This window comes from Halichoeres trimaculatus, unplaced genomic scaffold (assembly GCF_033239565.1).
Source record: "Halichoeres trimaculatus isolate MK-OKI-2021-1 unplaced genomic scaffold, fHalTri1.1 fHalTri1_scaffold_13, whole genome shotgun sequence".
NCBI classification, from domain to species: Eukaryota; Metazoa; Chordata; class Actinopteri; order Labriformes; family Labridae; genus Halichoeres; species Halichoeres trimaculatus.
In genome coordinates, this window is record NW_027437191.1 from 26,651,930 (window position 1) to 26,667,717 (window position 15,788).

Below are 15,788 nucleotides of genomic sequence, written 5' to 3' on the forward strand. Positions count from 1 at the left end.
TGTGCGTGTGCGTGTGCGTGTGTGTGTGTGTGTGTGTGTGTGTGTGTGTGTGTGTGTAAGAAATGAAGGATCCACCTGCTCTTTCTCTCTCTGCAGAGAGGATTAACTGGTCCTGCTGAGTCTCAGAGGAAATGCAGCCGCTGTCCAATGATAAAGCAGCTTTCAGACAGGTAAAGAACAGAGCTCTTCACTGATTGGTCAGTTCAGACACTCTGTAGATTTAGATGAACTTTCAGCATGAAGAAAGTTCCAGTTGTGGAGGGGACTTCACACCCCAAGTTATAAACATCCAATTAGACACAGCCACATTCATGTCAACCAATAGTGTGACTGCTCAAGTCCACATTTATTAACCCAGGCTGAGTGTCCAATGGGGGCCAAAGGTGATCTGATTTAAGAGGTGCTTCACCTGTTTAAGTCACGTGCCCACATGCTTGAACCACCTGAAGCTGGAACCCCATTGGCTAACATGACTGTGGCTGCATATGATTGGATGTTTCAGATTTAAACTCCTCCCACTTAAAACATCTCTTACAATATGTTTTACTGAGACCCTGATGAAGCTGAAACACATCAGGTCTCTGGGTTTTTAAACCTTTAAGAATTATTGTTCATCTCCTTAATGCCAGAAGAAGATGAAGCTGGAGAATCCTCCTTCAAAACCTGAAACCTGAACCCTCCCCAGGTGAGTTTAGAAGTTAAACTTTATTACCAGGTGAGCTGTTCGTGTTGATCCAAAGACCCTCAGCCCAGACCTGATCCTGTCCTCCTCAGCTGCCTCATCATTGTTAACACTAAGCTCACTGCTGCCATCTAGTGTTCATTATCTAAACGACATTAGACCTCAGTAGAGGGGCTTAGAAGCCTCTGCTTTTCAGGCTGCTGCTGGAGTGTTTTGGGGGCAGCAGGACTTTACTGATTGAGGTTTAAGTATTTATAATAAAACTAGGGCATGCTTTTTGTTTGAGGTCAAACTGACACAGAGGTTATAAAGAGTCAAAGACAGTCAGACCAACATGCTACTTAAACCCTTAAATAAAACTCTGGCCTGAGCTCATGTATGGGTGTGAGTTTTTGCTTAATTTAAACGTTTCTATCTGTCTTTCTCCTGGTTTGTCTCCTGGTTTGTCTCTGGTTTTGGTTTCTTCCGGTTTTCCACTGTTTTTCTCTGGTTTTCTAGAGCATGTGATGTAAAGCTTCAGACTGGGTTTCAGGACCAAGAGGCTGAGCTAGGCTGAGCAGCGCCCCCTGATGGTAAAACACTCTGACTAAAGCTACAAGCCTCACAAGTGTGTGTGTGTGTGTGTGTGTGTGTGTGTGTGTGTGTGTGTGTGTGTGTGTGTGTGTGTGTGTGTGTGTGTGTGTGTGTGTGTGTGAGGCCTATAAAGGAGCAGTCGACTGTGTTGCTGCAGTGCAGTGTGACGTTCAGAATACCAAACACTCAAGAGCAGCGTTGTAAGAAAGCTGCTGCAGCCATCTGTCTGTGTCACACCAACACACATACACACACACACACATACACATGAAAGAATTTTTGTTCTTTGTATTTATTAACGTATGTTTGTCTATGTCTGTATGAATGTATGTACTTTTGGTTAAATGTTTGTGTGTTTATCCCTGTATGTTTGCTGCTTTTTTTTCTCCTTTTCTAAATTTCTCGTTGTCATTGAATTTGGTGCCTGTCATTACTTTCTATGGTTTATTTGTTGGCCAAACTGGTTTTGATTCCAGTGGCGTTTTTACTTTTCTTTCTGCTAAAGTCCAGAGATCCTATGTACAACCATGGTTGTATGGTTACACAGAAGATATCAGCGTTAAGCTGACTATATTATATAGATGCTAATTGGTGCTAGGTCCATATTTTCCTGTGAACTGAGAAGGTGGATGATATGCTGGTACTGCAGGGCAAGCTAAGAAAATACAACATAAACCTGTCCTTCCATCCATTGTTATGCGCAATATAAGAGGGACGACTGAGCAGGTGCTTATCCAGCACCAGAGGGAATCCCAGAGGACAGATTAGCGTCATGCTATTCACAGACATAGCTAAGGAAGCTAACACCAGGCACCACCTTGGAACAGTTTACCTGCTCTTAGCGGACCAGGTACAGGAGAGTGTTCATCTCCCTAATGTCAGAAGAAGACGAAGTTTCAACTAGAAAAAAAAAACAGTTCTTCAGAGACAACACCTTGCCCATAATTCTCATATTATTTTATTTTTATGTGCCTAGAATTTTTGCACAATACAGTTTCTCATACTGCGGCTATGACTCTTTGCTAGGCTATTTCCTCCCAAGGACCAATAAAGTGCATTCAGTTTAATTCAATTCTGTTTGAATGTCTGTGTGAATGTATGTACTTCATTTTGAATGATTGTATGAGTGCTTGTATGTAAGTAATATACCTAGTTTGAGTGCATGGATGTATGTTTGTATTGCAAAGTTCGTTTTTATTTGTGTACTTCTTTCAGATATGTATGTATGTGTGTTTGTATATCTTTGAGTTTGAATGTTTTAATGTGTGTATGTGATTTTTTTGTTGGTCTGCTTGTATGTTGGTCTTTCTCTTTGAAGGTTTTTGCGTTTATGTTTTTATGCATGTATGTAGGTACAGTGATGAATTTATTTATTAGACCACCTCAAACATTATCGAAACACTAGAAATATTTTCTATCATTTGCTGGTCCTAATAAATTTGTTTATTAACACTCTGTAGTTTTAAATACAAAACATCCATACATACAGCACTATATAAAAATAGTAGAATAAAATGAAGCATACAAGTTTATTAAAAACACATTGTTTTTTTATTCCAAACCATCCATGTTACAAAAATATGCCTGAAGATAATACTGTTAACCTCCTCTAACTTTAGTCTGAATTTTAACAGTTTTATATCAGAATGTTTCAAAAGATTTAACCAGACTTCATATGAACCCCTTTTTACTTACAGTGTTAAATTTATTATTCAGCAGCATGAGCAGGTGGGACCTCATTAACAGGTGTGTTTCATAAATAAAGAGCTCTTTCATGTCTCTCTCATGAACACTAAAACTCAATAGTTCAGTTTAGGTCTGTTTACTTCCATCAGCTGATCACAAACAGATTAACTGAGTTTGAAATAAAATCCCTGCGCACAGGAGATGATGAGAAACGCTGACAAACTTCATATTTATCAAACATTTTAAAAACCCGTTTCTAAAAGAAGAAAAAAGCCCAAGAACAGACGTTGGTGCTGGAGAAGTTTTTTCAGCTCAGACCTGAAACCTCAGACAGTTGATCCCTGATGAACTCGTCTGATGTTTGATGTCAGTGATGAAGCGATTGACCCTTTTTCCTTGACAGGGAGCTGATCTCTGTATTTGCTGTTAATCACGAGATGTAAAACTGACCCTCCGACAGTCTTTGTCTGTCTTTGGACTCACTTGATTAAACTTCTTATTGGATCAGTTTCCCCATGCTCTCCTCCTCCTGAGCTCCATGGCGGAGGCGTCTTTCTGTCCTCAGAGTCATCGCCGTAGTCGGAAGCGAGCAAGAAGAGGGAGGTGATCAGACGAGTGATGCTGATTTGGAAGGCCATTGACTTCATCAAGCTCCGACTTGCCAACCAATGACAGCCGGCCCAGGAGCTGAAGGCCTCGCTCAGCGGGAAAGGGAGGAGGTGCGATGAATTCTATCAGGGGGAGTAAAACAAAAAGAGCATGAGGAGAAAACAGAGAGAAAACTTAACTGAATCAACAAGAAAATAAAAAATGGTTTCATCAGAACAACATCATCGTCATTGTCCTTAAGCCAGCTCAAACCTTCGTCTGGCTCAGTTTCTGTGTGTGTACCTGGTGTGTACAGGATGTAATCCACAGTCATGGCCGTTCTGGAGTGACAGGTGGTGATCTCAGGTCTCCCATCAGGCGGCAGGCAGTGCTGATACGACGACTGCAGCTTTAGTCCGTGCTCGATCCTTGCTCTGCACACACACACACACACACACACACACACACACACACACACACACACACACACACACACACACACACACACACACACACACACACACACACACACACACACACAAAGGGTCAGAGTGTGTACAGACTGTAGAGGGTTTTAAATGTTCAGTGACATGATCAAGCAGCAAAAAGAGACACTATGAAGACAGTTTAAATATTTCTATCAAAGCTTCGATGGTCAGATATCTTCACAGCTCTCATCTTCAACATGATTTACTTCTTTTACCCTCTTATGGTTTATTTACTCTGTTACACGTTGCTTGTTTGATTCTCCTCTTCTGGGAGTTTGAGTTAATGCCTGATTGAACACAGCTTCAGAATTGGAAAGGAGAGAAGGAAAAGAGAAGTCACCTGGGGAAAGCAGCTGTGGTGGCAAAATCCTCAACTGTCAGGTTAGAGATCGCTCCTTCTACTGCTGAAAGAGAGAAACTTTGATAAATAACTGAGCGTACATCAGAACAGTGAACAGAAACCAGTCTAAGTGGAAACAGTAAGAGGAAATCCCTCTGACATGAGAAAACAGGGACACCTTTTCATAGAGCCAGGTCAGCTCTACCCCTATTAAAAACAGCTTCATGCTAAGCTACACCAAGTTTCCTCTGTCTACGTCCTCATGTCTGCTCCACAGACTGTAGGATGCTGTTCTTCCCACTAGGAATGGGTATTGACAAGATGGTATTGATACCAAAGCCCTTATCATTTCTGCTAATCAATCAGATTCTTCATCAACTCCTCCTGTGAATTATTTCTGTAAAGTAAGATTTACAGGTTTTCTGTGCCACCAACATTTTATTGACCTTATAATTAATTAATTAATTATAAAATTGGTCATTGGATCTAAATACCTCTGGATGTAAATAAAAATAGGTAAAAATTGCATATCATGTAACATCAATGTACTGTTTTGTTATCAAGAACACTGAGCTTGCTGTAGTTACGCAGATGTCAGTAATGAGCGTCAAGAGTGACTGTGCTATCTTTCTTTGATGAAGGTTAAAACTAAGTTGTAAAACCAAAGTTATAACAATGTATGTTAATTGCTAGCACAGCAATGCATATTCCCATATACCTTAGCATCAAGCTAGCTGTATTTTTTCTTAATAGGCTTTGGTGCATTAGGAGATTCTTTGTGTGGTAAGTTCTTCAGTAAAACTTCAACAGGAAAATCCTGAATCATAGTTTTGTTGGGAAACTGCGATCTAGCTACTAAGCTAACATAGCTGGAGCGAATAGTCAACATAGGGACTCTTGTTAAGTACAAAGGCTAATGATGTTGATGGATTGAACCATTGCTCATCCATTCTTAACAGCAACCGGTTTTCGATACCCATCCCTACTTCGCAACTGACCTGAACCAGTACAGGTGTTGAGGTGTGAGGTCTGAAAAATGATTCAACACGTCTGAAAAATCTTTAATGAAATACTCTAACACGACCAAACCTCAGAGATGGTCTGACAGCACCAGAACAACAAAATTTTCAGACCTTCACAACAAAAGCTTCAGACCTGATCTAAAGTTTCCTCAAAGACTCTGTGAACCAGCTGTCACCTGTGGGGTCATGGACTCACCTGTGGGGCTGCTGGCAACAGGTTTGTTGTACCGACACTGCTGGTTGATCCCCAAACTTTGAGACCAGATCGGAGGTGTGAGGAGACGCTGACCTCTGGGGATGCTTTCCTGACCTGACACCTTTTCACACACACACTTGCATAAATGACCTGTAATGACCTGGATAAAAGATGACATAGTGGACTCTGGTGTGTCTCACCATGCCGATCGGCATCCCAGTGTACTCCAGGCAGCCGGTGGTCAGCAGGTTGTAGAGCGGGCTGAGGGGGGTGGAGTTAAAATCTCCACACAGAACCACTGGATTGGATGACCCATCCGACCGCCGGGTCACCCGGTTAATCTCAGCCAATAGGATGGCCAGCTGGGCCAATTTGATGTCTCCTCGCCGCGGGTTGTACAGAAGGTGAGTGTTGGCCACGCAGATGAAGGAGGGATCTGATTGGTTTTCACTGTTGTTGGGTCGAAGTAGAAGAACCAGACCAACATTGTCTCGGTCCAAGAGGGTGTCGCCAGGTCGGAAATACTCCACAGGATTGGAGGAGAGAAGAGAGAGGCGGGAGGTCTTAAAGATGATGGCACAGCCGTCAGGTTTACATCCTGTTCGCTTCTTGTACTCACACTGGTAACCTGAAACACACACACACACACACTATGAGTGAACACACTCTGCGGATTAGTGGCTGCAGCTCATCCAGGGTTTCTGCAGAGACTCAAATGTCCCTCTTTAACTCAATCTTCCTCAGAGAGAAACCAGAGACATGTTATTAGGACTCACCTCGAGCCTGCAGGGCAGGTTTGATCTGTTTTTCGTAGTGATCCTCCTGGACCTCTTGAAGACACAGGATCTAGAAGAAAAAGGTTTCAAACAAGAACAGCTCCAGATCATTTCAGTGTGCTGTGGTTGTCACAAAGATTATTAAACATCTGGTCAGAGTGTGCGGATGTGTTGGTCTCTGTGGTGATGAAGTGTGTGTGTGTGTGTGTGTGTGTGTGTGTGTGTGTGTGTGTGTGCTCTCATCCACTCACGTCAGCGTCGTGCTGCAGGATCTCCATCAGCAGGTTGGGCAGCCTGCGGGCCCAGGGCAGCACGTTGGGATCACAGTGACGGTACAGGTAGGAGTTATCAAGCAGAAGGTCCTGAGACAGGATGTTATACGACATCACCGAGAAGTCAAACGGAGCACTGCACCCTGGAGGCTCAGGGTAGATACTGCAGGCAGGAGAGAACTCCCAGTGTCTCTGCAGAGCTAAAGAGAAGGAAAAAGAAAGGGGTTGATAAAGTTTCATTTCAGAAAAACAATGAAAGAGAAAATACTAAGAAAAATTTCCTGCTGAATATTGACAGCTTCGGATTCTTTAATCTATTTATACTGTTATTTCTGACACTGCTGTGAAGCACTCAGGATATTCTTTTGGTTGTTGCAAAGGGCTACAAACAAATATGAACAGAGGTGTCAAGTAACAAATTAAAAATAGCTCATTACCTTACTTAAGTAGAAATTTGTGGCATTTATACTGTACTGGTGTAGTTATTTTTTAGCTGACTTTTTACTTCCACTCTTTACATTTTCAGACATTTGTACTTTTTACTCCCTACATTTAATAAAAAAAGCCTTGTTACTCCTGTTTCCTTTTGGCTTGGGGGAAAAAAAGAACAAAATGAATGCACACACAAAACATAAAAACCTATCTAGATAAATTGCGTCATTCGGATAGAGTGAAGTAGATTGTGGTTGTATGAGAGGTTTTAATGTAACACCGCCTGAGCATGAGCCGGAATAATAAGGTATAGTGAAGTTCTCAAAATGTATTTAACCATTGCCTGGTGGACACACTGCGCATCATGACAGTCAGTTAACATGGAGAAGACCCAGTGCCGCATTCTGCTGGCACAAAACAGGAAACTGCACATTCTAAGTACAGCGGCACCTTCAAAGTACGGTGGCTCTTATGGGAAAAAGATGATAATAATTCAGCAAATTATCAGTAACCTTTGATTACTCATGCTTTGGTCTGGCACTGCATGGAAAATGAAATTAATTGGGCTGACATGGACGGGCGGGTGCTGCCATTGGGTGGCAGAGTTCTCCCCGATATAATCATAGAGAAAACAGTGCGGGTGCGGTGGTGTCTAAATCAAGTAATCAAACATTTTGGATAGCCAATATTAGTTTGAAGCAATCTAGCCTTTGTGTTGAGTATTGGTAAACACCAGCTGCTCAAAATTTTTCAGCTTTAACATTTTAACAAAACTTTGTATTCATTATGGCCTTTAGAGTGCACTTTAAGCCCCTGTGGTACAGCCTAAGCTTTTGTTTTTAATTACATTTTTCACCTTTTATTACTTTTACTTTCATACTTTAAACCAGAACTTTTACATTTTTACTTAAATAAAAAGCTCAAGTCCATACAAAACTCCTACAAAAGTCTTTTTAAATCCCACTATCTATACTTCTACAAGAGTAATGAGTGTGAATACTTTTGAAACCTCTGAATATGAATCAATTGATTGGTCAGTCTGAACCACTGAACTAGTTTTATCAGAACAAACTCACGTTGAATTGGTTCCTCTCCCTGTGGCTGCTCAGGTGAGTCGGTTCCAGGTGGAGGAGGCTCTTTTTTGGCTCCAGCTTCCTGACGTGGGTTTGGAGACAGACTGGTTCTCCTTTTATCACTGAACAGTCTCTCTGGTCCTCTGGAGCTCCTCTCACTCCCTGCTTGCACCTCCTCTCTTCTCTCCTTGAACCAGTGGTTTGGTTTGTGCGTGGGAGTTCTTTCTCGGTCCGGTTTGGACTTTGTGGCTTGGGTTTTGGAATCTGCGTGTGAGTCTCTGAGTCCGGGTTGCTGATGTGTGCTCCTTTCTCGACTTTGTGTTTCTTGTGGATTGGCACTGTCTTTATGTTGTTTGTTTTTGTCCCAGCTTTTAGTCCGCCCTTTGTCTATACAGTTTTCTCTGCTGGCCCTGTTCCCGTCCCCATTCCTCCCTCTGTCCCGGCTCCCGTCCTTAAGCCGCTCATGTTGGTGGCTGTGAGCGTGATGCTCCTTTTTTGAGCCCCAGTCCTGAGCCTTACCGCCTGTCACTCCTCCTTCCTGTCCCTCAGAGCTCCTCTTCACCTCTACGCTCTTCCTCCGTTTGTAAGGAGGCCCTCGGTCTCTGTCGTGCTGCTCCATCCTGAAGCCAGTGGAGGTGTAGAACGAGCGCCCACCTCCTCCAAAGTTACCTGAGGTTACACTCTGAGGGTGCACTAACCTCCCAGAGTGAACCTGATGGGCTGCAAGGTAAGGGACGGGAAGCCGAGGAGGCTGAGGGGGAAACCTCTGAGCAGACCACCATGGAGGAGGAGTAGGGAGGTGAGGAGGAGGGTAAGAGGGGAAGGCGGTGCTGCTCCTGAAGCCCACCCTGCAGAACGTTGGACGGCAGCCGGGAAGGACCGAGGAGCTGAGCTGCCGAAGGAACATATGGTGTCTGAAGAGAGGAAGGAGGAGAGGAGAGTTTATGGATACGAATTTTTTCGACCACCGAAACCATAAAGGCAAAACTAGGTTGTTTTTATCAACCAAATAGCTCAAAAACGTCCCAAACTTATTTTTTATTCCCCTGGTAATGTATTTAAGAGTCTTTATCAGTCTGTGAGACTATGCACACTTCAATCACAGCTGTCAGCAGTTTTAGCTTCACACGATGATTCACAAACACCTCACAGGTTTTCTGTCATTTTAGTTCAGTTTTTATCAGTTAATTCCTTTATTCATCAAACAGCATGTAGTTTGCTCCTTTGTTCAACAAAATTTCTTCAGTTTACTTCTTGAACTATCCCACAACCAATAGTCAACTCCTTTATTTATCAAACAGTCTGTAGTTAGCTCAGTACACTTACTCCTGTCCGGGATGGACATTGGTTAGATGTCGTCTTGGCTGCATGTCAACAGCTTCCTCATATCAACCATTCTCTATATTTTAGATATAAACTGTATTAAAGTTTTTTAAACTGCTTAAAAAAGGGGGTTCAACGATTTTTAGTGGCTACATGTGATCTCAATTCAAAACAAGCAGCGTAACCCGGAAGAACAAAGCTCAACTGGCAGCTGTGATGCATTCAGGGACTTCCTCTAAGATCGCGTTTTATTTGATTAAGGACCGAACTGTCTATGGGTTTGAACGAATGAATAAATAAATAGATTAAAACTTTACATAAAAGATATAATAACACTACGTTGACTAGATACTGGCCGATTCATGACATTGAATCCATTTAAAAATACAGTTCTTTTAAAACAATAAAGAGCTGAGACAGAGAAATCCATTTCAGGTAAAAACTCATTTAATCCGTTACCAACAGTACTTCGATGATTTATCTATGTCTCGTTTAGCAATATAATCATAATTTAATGGTAAGCATTTTATTATGGTTTTGATATCCTCATTCAGCTTTCGTTTTGTAAAACAAAGATGTAATTCAAGATTTCCGGAAGCATTTAAACCTAACGTCCCATCTCTTCATGGTTCCTTCCACCTCTCTGGAACTTGTAGTTTTTTCGTTCGTCTTCTCTATTCGAGTGATGGGCACAAATCAATAAACGGACTACGGGTGCGGCGGGGATAACCGTCCGACTTGAAACGTTTCTCACGACAACATTTATATTTATATATTTTATTCGCGAGCATCCTGAAATGTCACGATTTCTTACGTAGTGATCAGATATCATTAAAGCTAAATAGATGATTGGATTGAAGAAGAGCACGGTGACAGTATGGTGACGGTTTGGTGTATTTGAGGATAAGCCTTAAGAGAAATTAACGCAAAAAAGACGGAATGAAAAGGTCATTGTACTTACGTAAACCGGGTGTCTTCGAGAAGACAACAGATCCGTTTGAAACGGGTTAAAGCAGAAGCTGTAAACTGAAGATGGGATACATGTTACGTTATCCAGTTGCTCCGGGGCGATTATAGGATCCGGTTTACTGCAGAGGTCCAGCTAGAGGAAGAGGAGAGAGTCCGGACACCTCCTCTCTCTGTCTGCACTGCACTGCACCGTGTGTGTGTGTGTGTGTGTGTGTGTGTGTGTGTGTGTGTGTGTGTGTGTGTGTGTGTGTGTGTGTGTGTGTGTGTGTGTGTCATTAAGGCTCTGTGAGTGTTTCTCGTCATGAAAACACAGCAGACAGAGCGGCCCTTTAATTTTCAGTTATTAATTAATGACCATCAATTCTTCTTAGTTGTCTTATTTAGATCTTCTTATTATCCGAATAATCAAAATTTAAAGATGTTTTTCCAGCTTGATGGAGGATCCCACAGCTGTAGAAAACAGCTGACTATCTGTGTTTGTGGATTATTAATGTGATGGTAAGGCTGTTTGGCTTCAGCTGCAGTGTGTCTGCACATTCAACCAAATCATGTTAAACAAAACAGAGACGTTATAAAACTTTTATTCTGGACTCAATCAGGATATCAAAAGGATGCAGTGGATGAAGTCAAACACATGAAAGACACACAGTTTGTCTTCAAAGTTAGAGTTCTGAGAGCTCCTCCTGTAAAAACAATCCTCGGAGAGAGGACTGTGGATATATCTGTGGGTCCGTGGTTGGCGTGAGCTGTGTTTTGACTCTGTAGGAATCTGAGATGTGTGCAGGGTCACATGACTGCAGGGTCACAGGTTTGATGCCTACAGCAGCTGCAGTTTGTCCATCAACCATGACAACCATGTGTGCCGTCAGCGTGCTGTCAGTGTGCTCAGGAACCATCTCGACCAAAGGTTTCATCACCTTCAGCTCTCAGGACAGAAACATGTGAGAGTGGACATGTGAACAGAAACCTGCACATAAAAACCAACAGTTACAGCATTTAAACCGTAAATTAAGCTGAAATGAATCAGAAATGTGTTTGAAATGGTAATACTGATGAAGTGAAGCTCTCCTCCTGGTTTGATGAAGGTCATGTCTGAGGTGACGGCGCAAAAACATCTCAACGTGTTGTGCAGCTCTTCTCAGCAGGATGTGCACAGAGACCTACTGCAAAAAACCTGCAGAGATCTGGCCCTCAGACAGTGTGCTGTCCCTGTCTCTCCTTATTGTGCCTTTTTTGTCCCTGTTTCCACACACCTGTCTATCTATCAGTCTGTGATCTTACTCACTGAGAGATATGAATGATCAACGTGCTCAGAGCTGAACTCTGTAGAAATTGTTGGTTTGCTCGTCTTTATGCCTGAGCCTTAAATTCATTCAGGTCTGTTTATGTTGCAATAATTGAGGTTCTCATGAAGAGAGTCTCATTGCAAGATAGATGAGACTGCAAAACACTAACATGAGTCTGACGACATGTTTTTATCAGCGATGATCAGACTCACTTCATTGAGGACATTTGTAGTCCTTTCTGTGTCATTTGTAGTTTTTTAAAGTAGGACAATAGAAATGGATTAAATCTTGAATCCAATTTGCTCTGAATAACTTAGAGGTTTTGTTTTTGCAGCTTATCGCCGGCCCTTCTGGCTCATCCCGTTCTGTCATGTCTGTTGCTCCGGGTAGGTTTTTGGGACTCAGTGTGAATCTTTAGTCTGAGATGTGTAAGGGAGGTCAGGGAGTGTGTGAGAGAAACTGGACTGAGAGTTACAGTTGTGCTCAGTTGAGACAGAAGATGGACAAGGTGGTGTTTTTATAAACTGAAACCTGTCTGTCTGTCTGCCTGTGCGCAGACGTCAAAGGTCCAGGTGTCCTTTGAGGTTCACTCGGTTTACACAGTTCCACACCTGAAGAAGCTCAGAGAAGTCTGTCAACTCAGGGACCCTAAATGCAGCCCCTTCACCTGACCAGCTCGTGCACCTGCACAAGCACAAGCAGCGCTTCAGTCCCTGTGACTGCAGGTGTGAGTGTATGTGTGTTTCTTTTTTTGGGATCAAAGTTCATGGAGTCACGGGGTCAGGAGAAGGGGACCTCCCATCTCTGTGTGTATGCGCTCAGTTCACACGGGCTGATGACCAGCATCTTAGAAGAGTCCATTCCATCCAGAGCCATCTCTGAGTCCAGACAGAACCTGGAGACCAGGTGCTCCAGGTGAGTCCCCGACTTCTGCCAGCGCTGGGGGAGAAAGCACAACAAAAAGTTTACAGATCAGAAATGAATCACCTCCTCCAGCTCCATCAGTGCCCACCCCTCACTGTGCCAGGCTGTGATTACTGCCTCACACCACTAGAGGGAGCTCTCTGTTCACGTTTTACTGCAGTACAGATGTTCTCTGACCAAGCACAGCTTTCAGATTTTGTATGTGTGTGTGTGTGTGTATGAAAGGGGGAGAGTATGTGTGTGAGTGCATTATTCATAGCTGGGTTCTTTAGCTGGAAACAAAGCAGGCGATATGATCAGACATGAAAGGAGGCTTTTATCAGCCGAGGGTCTGAGACACACTCATCAGGGGAGAGAGTCAAGATATTTCTGTGTGTGTGCAGATGTGTGTGTGTGAGAGTGTGTGTCTCCTTGTACTCCTGTTTTTGTGTGTGTATCAGGGTGCGGCCGTGTTGTTTTCAGGCCTCTGAGGCGTATCACTGTCATGTATCTTTATCTCATGTGGCCTTGTAACAAAGACACACACACACACACTGACACACACAGAGACAGAGACACACACACACACACTCAAAATCTGCCTTTGTTCTTTGAGTGTGGCGTTGTGCTGCATCGTCGGGATGTCACGCTGGTGGTGAAGCGGCGTGCGGTGGCGGCTGAGCTTTTTAATTGAAATAAAGATGGAGGATAATTAAAAGTAAATCAATTAACATTCAGCTCGTTACTGCTGACGACTGCTGGACGGGGAAAGAAACACTCTAAATCTGCTGTTATCACACAGACACACACACACATGCACACACACATGCACACACACTTGCACACACACTATAACAGACATTCATGGTCTTTATTTTAAACACCACACACTTCAAACCTCTGCTGCAGGGAGAGAGAGATGGAGACCACCAGAGACCAGCAGACTGTCACAGAGAGGACACCCACACATACACACGTCTGTGTGTGTGTACATAGGTTTATTAACATCCTGACTAACATCCTCTCTCCTCTTCTTCCTCCTCTCTTCATCTTGATTTCACCTTTATCTCTTCCCTCCTTTATTTTACCCTTTGTTTTATACGACTCCATTTATTTCCTGCCTCCTCTTTTCCATCCTTCCTTCCCTTTTACCATAAAACATACCTCACTTCCTTCTTTCCTTCCCTTCTCATCTCTTTCTTGCCTTGTTTCTTTTATTCATCATCTCTTTCCTTTTGCCGAGAACCAAAAAACTTTTTTGGGTTTCTATTTTCCCCCCTCCATGATTTTTAACTTTCTGCATTTCTTTCTGTTTTTCTCTTACATGTCTTTATTCCTTTCTGCCCTCATATTTTTCTGTCTTTCCATCCTCTCCAATTTCTTTCTTAATTCGTCTCCTTTTCGCCCTCTTGTTGTCAGATTATCTCTCTCCCAAACACTCATTGTGCATCCAACACACACACTGAAAGGTCATACACACACTGTCAGGACACACACTCTGTGAGAATACACACACTGTTCTGGTTTCGGCTCTGACACTCCACAAACATCCTCTCTCGTCTGTGATTGGCGTCCTCTCTACCTTTCTGTTTATTCTGTCTCTCATCTTTCCGCCATGGGGGAACGTCTTCCCCAGAATAAAAATATCAGACTTGTCAGAGTGTTGTTGAGTGTGTGGAGCATGAGGACGCGGCTCCTCTGTGAATTCCACCTCGGTGTGTCCCTGTTTCAGCGAGCAGATCCAGTCTGAGGCTTCATGTGTGTCTGTGCCTCTGAGGACCTGCTCCAGGCTCAGAGGAATAATGACGCACTACGTGACGCATTAACACTTTGTTCACAACTCTACATCTCTTTTTTTATTCTTCACTTTTTGATGTTTCCTCACTCTCACCTCTCTTCACCTCTCGTTGTCATTTGTTTTCTGCTTCCCTCCTTCTTTCTCTTCAGTCAGACTCTATCAGCTTTAACTCGACCTGGTTCGTCCTCTTGACAGTAACTCTGAGCTTTTGAGACCTGCCAAAGTGGCAGCAGGTAGACTCACCTGCCAACACGTCCTTTCTAGTCTGCCTCATGTTTACAGATCAGTCTGAGAAACCACCAGAGATCAAAACAACACCAACATTATTTTTAGGACCTTTATGTCCCCTCTCAGCCCTTGTTCCTCAGTCTGGGTGAGTCTGAGTGTAAACAATAAGTCACACAGAGACTTCTCTCTGTCCTCTTTCAGTGGTTTGAAGCTGAAACCAAGCGGTAACCTCCAGTCTAAGGATGTTGGACAATGCGGAAGTCGCATACACACCAAGCAAAAAAAGCAGTTTATAAGTTCATTAACCTCTTTACAGCCTGGCTCAAAAAGCATCTCCTGTCTGAATCTCTAATTACGGGGGTGATTTTTTTGTAACTTGGCAGGTTAGGGTATATTAAGATGGTGAGCTTGCCCATTCAGAGGCACAGCTCAGCTCACGTGACTGACGGATGCCTTATAGCTGTACTCAAAGCCCCTGTCACTTCTATTCTGGCCATGATAGCCAATCTGCTTCAAAAATCTGTTTCAGCAACAGACGGGTGACGTCAGGGAGACTACATCCATTAGTTTTACAATCTATAGTCCTGTTTCCTTAAAGTGGTTCAGTTCGGCTCGTCTCGGAATAGCACACATTTTACGGTGTTGCCACTGACTAATCCCAGGACAGACCCCCAAATATCTGAGACAAGCCGCCCCACTTTTTGGCACCTATCTGTACGGGTACCAGACATAGACTGTATATAAAGTGGACAGCATGGCTCCACCATTTATCATTGTACGGTTTTGAAGCCAAAATTCCCCCGTCACAGGTGCAGCCATTGAGCAGTTGTGCAGCCAGAGTCTGTGCAGTAGAGACTGTGATGGATTCTGGGAGAATCTGAGTGGAGTTGGGTGACAAAAATAATAATTATATTTTTTCTTTCGAGAGTCTAATCACTTCCTGACTCTACCTCCTGACATATTTTAAAATCTCCGAAAAAAAATACATGAGAATGGCAGCTGTTAATCATCATTAAACGTTACATAAAGCCTTGTTTTTAACCTTGTATAACTAATGAAAACAAAACTTTTCAGAAAAAAGAGGACTTGGGTACAAGACACCCAAATGATATCTTCAAATCACCACAACAATCAGACGTGAGAAACATTTTTA

General features: G+C 43.0%; 2 protein-coding genes across 4 annotated transcripts in view; both read right to left on the bottom strand.

Moving 5' to 3' along the window:
* Positions 1-2,809: 2,809 nt before the first annotated feature.
* Positions 2,810-10,606, bottom strand: angel2 (angel homolog 2 (Drosophila)). Of its 3 annotated transcripts, none has more exons than XM_074685909.1 (9): positions 10,413-10,606; positions 8,132-9,042; positions 6,603-6,823; positions 6,352-6,421; positions 5,776-6,203; positions 5,576-5,696; positions 4,358-4,421; positions 3,833-3,963; positions 2,810-3,672 (listed from the first exon to the last, which is right to left on the bottom strand). In XM_074685909.1, the coding sequence occupies exons 2-9, from the start codon at positions 9,033-9,035 to the stop codon at positions 3,509-3,511; spliced, it is 2,103 nt and encodes a 700-aa protein (XP_074542010.1). In that variant the 5' UTR covers positions 9,036-9,042; positions 10,413-10,606; the 3' UTR covers positions 2,810-3,508. The 3 variants fall into 3 exon arrangements, with proteins under 3 accessions (XP_074542010.1, XP_074542009.1, XP_074542008.1); XM_074685908.1 differs by lacking the exon at positions 10,413-10,606 and adding an exon at positions 9,455-9,669 and having other exon boundaries at positions 4,358-4,418; XM_074685907.1 differs by lacking the exon at positions 10,413-10,606 and adding an exon at positions 9,455-9,669.
* A 385-nt stretch (positions 10,607-10,991) lies between these two features.
* galnt14 (UDP-N-acetyl-alpha-D-galactosamine:polypeptide N-acetylgalactosaminyltransferase 14 (GalNAc-T14)) overlaps positions 10,992-15,788 on the bottom strand; it is a 147,330-nt gene continuing 142,533 nt past the window's right edge. The window contains exon 15 of the mRNA XM_074685661.1: positions 10,992-12,645. Coding sequence (XP_074541762.1) covers positions 12,487-12,645 — 159 coding nt within the window. The 3' untranslated portion in view covers positions 10,992-12,486. The remainder of the gene's footprint in view (positions 12,646-15,788) is intronic.